At 32.4% G+C, this 6,679-nt stretch overlaps 1 protein-coding gene across 2 annotated transcripts in view; it reads left to right on the top strand.

Moving 5' to 3' along the window:
• Nucleotides 1-6,633, top strand: part of tmbim6 (transmembrane BAX inhibitor motif containing 6) — a 29,013-nt gene extending 22,380 nt beyond the window's left edge. The window contains exons 2-11 of one of the 2 annotated variants that reach the window (XM_077720722.1): nt 180-207; nt 1,443-1,518; nt 1,596-1,704; nt 2,777-2,897; nt 2,986-3,034; nt 3,127-3,224; nt 4,133-4,212; nt 4,287-4,387; nt 5,212-5,287; nt 5,356-6,633. In XM_077720722.1, the coding sequence (XP_077576848.1) occupies nt 1,463-1,518; nt 1,596-1,704; nt 2,777-2,897; nt 2,986-3,034; nt 3,127-3,224; nt 4,133-4,212; nt 4,287-4,387; nt 5,212-5,287; nt 5,356-5,379 (714 nt within the window). In that variant the 5' untranslated portion in view covers nt 180-207; nt 1,443-1,462 and the 3' untranslated portion in view covers nt 5,380-6,633. Of the gene's footprint in view, nt 1-150; nt 208-1,442; nt 1,519-1,595; nt 1,705-2,776; nt 2,898-2,985; nt 3,035-3,126; nt 3,225-4,132; nt 4,213-4,286; nt 4,388-5,211; nt 5,288-5,355 lie in introns of those variants that run through there. The other variant, XM_077720712.1, reaches the window with a different exon arrangement.
• The last annotated feature ends 46 nt before the right edge of the window (nt 6,634-6,679 follow it).

The raw sequence follows: 6,679 nt of genomic DNA on the forward strand, positions 1-6,679 counted from the left end.
AAGTTGCACAAAAATAACATCTATTTTAAGTAAACATATGTAGTAAAGGTTATAATTTTATTTTAATGGGCGGGATTTACAGACTTTTTGGACTGCTGAATATGTTCCATATCTGGCAACCCTGTTCACGTCGTATTTTTACTTCCACAGAATCCAAGCAAAAAAAGGCACCACAACAGAACACACAGCTTCAAGACAGCCGAGCAGGTATAAAATACCCACAAATCTATCAAAAAATATGCTTCCGAATATCTACAAACATCCATTTAACTATTTAACGTTTGTATTGTTCGAGTTATTTCCTGAAATGTTGACCGAATGCACGGCTACCCGACGTTAGCTTGCTAGCCTCCGCTAGCTATCAACAAGCTGTTGCTCGGCGTGTGATTTTAAAACATTTAGGGACACTTTAGTGGTTCACAGTCGGTAAAGTAAGTTGTGTTATGTTTGTTTGATGTCGTTTTGTTTATTTAGAAAGGCGATATGTTGAGAAATGAGTCATTTTGTAAGAAATGAAGGCAGGCCCCGAGTCCGATAACGAAGCGTCCGGAAGTAGACGAATTAGTTTAACCACGTCTACGTAACAAGGAGACGTCAATCATTACATGTGTCGTAAAACTGGACGCGAGAAATGGAACTCTCTTGCCCAAACCGTAACAAGGTGACGTCAATCATTCCGTCTGTCGTAAAACTGGACGCGATAGTTGCAACTTTCTTGGCCAATTACGTCATTTGAACGAGGGAATTAAAGGCTGGAATTTTAAGTTACATTTATTTGTTATTTTTATTGTAAGGTAATGGCGAGTTATTTGAAATTTGGATTGTTTAGTCTTGAGGAATGATTGGAATTCACGTGGTTGTCATTTTGGCTTTAATGAGGCTTAAAAAAGATTTTTTATGTGATATCAAATAGAGCCAAATTATCAAAACATTTCTTTTACCTTACAAAACAATATTCCCATTTTTTAATTTGATTTTTAATGGACCACAATGCAAAAAAATCTACCAATTTAATTTAAAATCAAGCAAATATTTATTTTATATTCCAAAACAATATTCCCAATTTTCTTATTTGATTTTTGATGGACCATAATGCAAAAAAATCTACCAATTTAATTTAAAATCAAGCAAATATTTATTTCATATTCCAAAACAATATTCCAAATTTTTTATTTTATTTTTGATGGACCATAATGCAAAAAAATCTACCAATTTAACTTAAAATCAAGCAAATATTTATTTTATATTTCAAAACAATATTCCCAATTTTTTAATTTTTTTAAATGAAAAAAATCCTATTAATTTAATTTAAAATCAACACCAATTTTTTTTTAATTCAAAAAAATACATATATTTTATTAAATTATTTAAACCTAGATATAATTTAATACAATCTTGCCTTAATTTTTAAAGCTAATTAATAACTCCTATTTTTTTTTCAGATCCATCTTGTGGTGACACAATGAACGTGTTTGATCGCAACATCAACTTTGACGCCCTCTTCAAGTTCTCGCAAATGTACGCCGGGGGTGACGGAGAACCACAAACAAACAAAAATGGTCTTTTTTTTCTAAAACTTTTATCTCCTCACATAGATCGCATTCCACCCAACTCCACTTGAAGAATGTCTACTCCAGTTTGGCAATCTGCATGTTGGTGGCAGCGGGCGGGGCTTACACGCACGTGGTGCTCCGCCTCTTTCAGGTAAGGCAGGTTCAGTCCTTCATTTCTATTCGTTGACCACCATTTGGGTGGAAGTTCAGTGGTACCTTGAGATATGAGTTTAATTCCTCCCAGGACTGAGCTCGTATGTCGATTAACTTGTAACTCAAATGTAAGTTTCCCCATAGAAATTAACTAAAAAATGAATAAATTGGTTCCAAACCTCTTAAAAAACACCCAAAACAGGATATTGGATTGGAAAAATAGTTTTATTTGTTCTAATTTGCCATTTATTAACAAAGTAAGAAATAACTAGTGGTTTAATACGACTAGAATGTGTTTAATAGTACCATAGGACCATTTTAGATATAATTATTCCATTTTTTCATAGATCTAAAACAATGTTTATTTTAGCTTTTTTGAAATATATTTTTAGATTTTACAAAAGGATTTTTGAACTAATAACACAGTAAAAAATGGAATAAAAATTTACAATTATGGATCAAAAGAAGTGGATTAAAAGCCCGGAATATTCCATTTTTTATAGATCTAAAACAATGTTTATTTTAGCTTTTTTTATAATATATTTTTAGATTTTACAAAATGTTTTTTCAACTAAAACACAGAAAAAAATTGATTAAAAATTGACAATTATGGATTAACAGAAATGGATTAAAAACCTGGAATATTCAATTTTTTATAATTCTAAAACAATGTTTATTTTAGCTTTTTTAAAATATATTTACAGATTTTACAAAATGATCTTTGAACTAAAAACACAAAAAAATGATTAAAAAATTACACTTCTTGATTTAAAAGTGGAAAAAATCAGGAAATTTAATATACATCTACACTCATTTTAATTTTAATTTGATCCAGATTTGGCCCCCCGACCGCCACTTTGACACCTGTGGTGTACCCTGGCTAAATCGACTGATTTATTTGATTATATCGTGATAACAATTTTACTATTGGTCCATATATAAGACGCACTGGATTATAAAACGCATCCTGTCTATTTTGGAGAAAATCTAAGACTTTGAAGTGCGCCTTATAGTCCTGAAAATACAATACAAAATGGAAACACTGCAATTTATTTACTCTCACCAACCAGGGTGGCGTCATCTTTGCACTGGCCTCACTGGGAATGATGGTGTGGCTTGCCATGACGCCACACAACCCGGACACGGAGAAGAAGCGACTGGCCATCCTGGCCGGATTCGCCTTCTTCAACGGTCGCCGAGCGGACGCCGACAAACACCGTCCTCTCAAAGAAAGACTTGCATTACACCAAACCCTTCTCCTCCCACTTGTGCCCACTAGGTGTCGGCCTCGGACCCACGTTGGACTTTGTACTCGCCGTCAACCCTAGGTACGTTAACGCCATTTTTTTTTTACGATTTAATATCCAAGCATTCTTCAATTTTTTGACCATTTTTTCCGGTTCCACGTTCCCCCGCGCAGCATCATCGTCACGGCCTTCCTGGGAACGTCTCTGATTTTCATCTGCTTCACGCTTAGCGCCCTCTATGCTAAACGTCGGAGTTACCTCTTCCTTGGAGGTAAGCCTTTTCCTTCCTATATATATTTATATATTTTTTATGATACTGTGCTCCCTCGACATACGTTGAATTCGAGATACTATTAAAAAAATTGAGCAGATTTTTATTTATTGGTTTGGATTGATTTGGGATTGTTTACTGCCCTCTGGTGGAATTAGTGAGTAATACAAGTCGTCTGACTTGTATTACTCACTATTTCCAGTTATTTGTTTGTATGTAATTTAGTTTTTAAATATTTTTGGCTTTTTGGAGAATAACAAAAAAAAAAAATTCTGGCAAAGAGACATTTTTAAACATTTTTTCAAATTTTATTTTCAGGTATTTTTGTATATATGTATATTAAAAATATATATTGAAAAATCTATATTGTGTATTATCTATATTATATATATATTTAAAAATCTATTATGTATATTAAACAATATATATGTATATTAAAAAATATATGTATATAAAAAAATCTATTGGGTATATTAAAAATAAATATTATATATATGAAAAATTATATTATATATAAAAATTACATATATATATATATATATATATATATATATATATATATATATATATATATATCAAAAAATCTTTTATATTAAAAAATACTTTATGCACATTAAAAATAAATATTTTATGCACATTAAAAATAAATATTTTATGCACATTAAAAATAAATATTTTATATATGAAAAATTATACTATATATAAAAATTACACATATATTAAAAAATCTATTATTTATATTAAAAAATATTTTATGTATATTAAAAATATTTTGAATTATATATTTTCCCGCAATTGGGGGCTTTAAAGTAAATCATGATGCATTTCTTTTTATTTTTTTGGTAGAGTATATTTGTGCCTTCCAGTCTTGCTCACTTGGCGCCCCCTGCTGTATTTTTTGCGTACAGGCACCCTGATGTCCGGCCTGTCCGTCTTCTTCCTGCTGTCACTGGTCAACGTCTTCTTGGGCTCCGTCATCGTCTTCAAGGTGGCTTTGGGCTCGGTGCCAATCAAAGCTAAGCCCCGCCCACCACTCCTGCTCACTTTTTTTTTTTTTCTCAGCTCCACCTTTACTTGGGCCTGCTCATCATGTGCGGCTTCGTCCTCTTCGACACGCAGCTCATCATCGAGAAGGCCGAGAATGGCGACAAGGATTACGTCTGGTAAATTGGACATTTTTTTTAAGCGCACATGTGTCAAATTGGCGGTTGGGGGGCCAAATGTGGTCCGCCGCATCATTTTGTGCGGCCCAAGTCAATGATGAGTGGCGACTTTCTGTTTTAGGATCAAATTCAAATGAAGAGTAGAGATGTATATTACATTTCCTGATTTTTTTTGCCCTTTTTAAATTAATAATAGTCTCTTTTAATCAATTGTTCCTGTGTTTTTAGTTCAAAAATCATTTAAAAAATTCTAAAAATATTTAAAAATAAACATTGTTTTAGATCCAAAAAAAAATCAAATATTCAGGGCTCTTAATCCAGTTCATTTAATCCATTTATTAAAAAAATAATCTAAATATTATATCTAAAATGGTCCAGCCAAATGAAAATAATTACAATGTGTATTTTAGCTTTTTTTAAAATATATTTTTTAGATATTACAAAATGATTTTTGAACTAAACACACAAAAATTGATTAAAAATGACCATTATTGATTAAAATAACGCCCTGAATATTCTGTATTTTTATAGATCTAAAACAATGTTTATTTAAGTTTTTTTTTAGATTTTACAAAATGATTTTTGAACTAAAAACAGAAAAAAATGATTATTTTTTTTTTTGAATTATTGATTAAAAAGTGGTAAAATTAAGAAATGTAATAGACATCTATACTCTTCATTTGAATTTGACTCATGATTGACTTTCCCGGGCCGCACAAAATGATGCGGCGGGCCACATTTGGGCCCGGGGGCGTCACTTTGACACCGGTGCTTTAACCTATAGCTAGCCCCAGCAACATTTAACCCCGTTTTCTGGACTGCAGGCACTGCGTGGACTTGTTCCTGGACTTCATCACCATTTTCAGGAAGTTGATGGTCGTCCTGGCCCTCAACGATAAGGTACGTCATTTTTTTTTTTTTTTTTAAACTCCCAAAAGCGTCCACTCAAAAAACGTTTGTCGTTTCAGGACAAGAAAAAGGAAAAGAAGTAAACATTGATTGGTCGCCATTGGCGCACTTTTCATTTCCCTTTCGTTTTTTTCCTCGTTGTGATTGCTAACGATTTTTTAAAAATAGTTCTTGGATTATTTCCACTTAAACTAATGCTAGAGTGAGTTAGCTTCCCGCTAAATTTAGCGTCGCGACTTTTTTTCGAGTGGGTTATCTTCGCAAAAGGCGTTTCTAAATCTTGTTTTTGATTCTTTTCCATCCCACAAACGTGAATTTGCCAAAATAATTCATCTCGTTTTTGTTAAGAATCATTTTTGTTTGTGTAATGCTTTTTAAATGCTAAAAGCGAAAAGCGCTTCCTTTAAAAATAGCATTTTTTTGTTGTTGTTTGAAAAAATCCAATCACCTTGCTTAGCTCGTGGGTTGCCAGGTTTGGGAGGTTTACCGCTTTAAGATATATGTACATTATCCATTAGGTAATGACCAAAATCTGGCACTTTTGGACTAAAGCTAAAGTTAAATTTGTTTCTCTATTCTTTGATGGGTTGCCAGGTTTGGGAGGTTTCCCGCCTTAAGATATATGTATAATATCCTTAAAGTAATGGCAAAAATCTGGCACGTTTGGATAAAGCTAAAGTTAAATGTTTGTCTATACTTTGATGTAATGCCCCAAAATTTTGAAAACTAAACATTTAAAAACTTTTCGTTTTAAAAAATCAAATTTAGAACAAACTTTAAATTTCAAGGATAAATTTTGAATTCAATATTTTTGCGCGTTGATTAAATTGCTAACAGCAGCATCATTTTCCTGTAATTTAAGATGGCACTTTGGCGCCCCTTAGTGAGCAAAACTGTGAACTGCATGCAATTTTGTAAAACTATAAATTGGCAAAATTTGAAATATAGCATTTTTTTTTTCCGGTGTCCATACTTTAATTCAAGGACCCAAATTTTGAAAACTAAATTTAAGATGGCACTTTGGCGCTCCTTAGCGAACAAAACTGTGAACTGCATGCATTTTTTTTTAGTACAAATCATCAAAATTCGAAAAATGTTTTCTGTTTTGCGGCTCGTAGTTTGTTTCAAATAACTTTTTTTTCTGTTTTTGACAAAAGCGGGTGAATTTTCCCGCCGGGCAATCCCGCCCACTTTTTGCTCTAAAAAGCCCAAGCGTAAATGAAAAGTTTTTAATAGAAAGTTGAAAAGGGGGCGTGTCGTAAAGGCCGAGAAATGTTCACAGCCGGATTACAAAAAAAAAAAAAAAATTCAATAAATAAATCAAAGTATGAATTGAAGCCATTTCTCTTGGTTCTTATTGCTGGTATATATTATCTTTCAACG

This window comes from Stigmatopora nigra, chromosome 1 (assembly GCF_051989575.1).
Source record: "Stigmatopora nigra isolate UIUO_SnigA chromosome 1, RoL_Snig_1.1, whole genome shotgun sequence".
Classification (NCBI taxonomy): Eukaryota; Metazoa; Chordata; class Actinopteri; order Syngnathiformes; family Syngnathidae; genus Stigmatopora; species Stigmatopora nigra.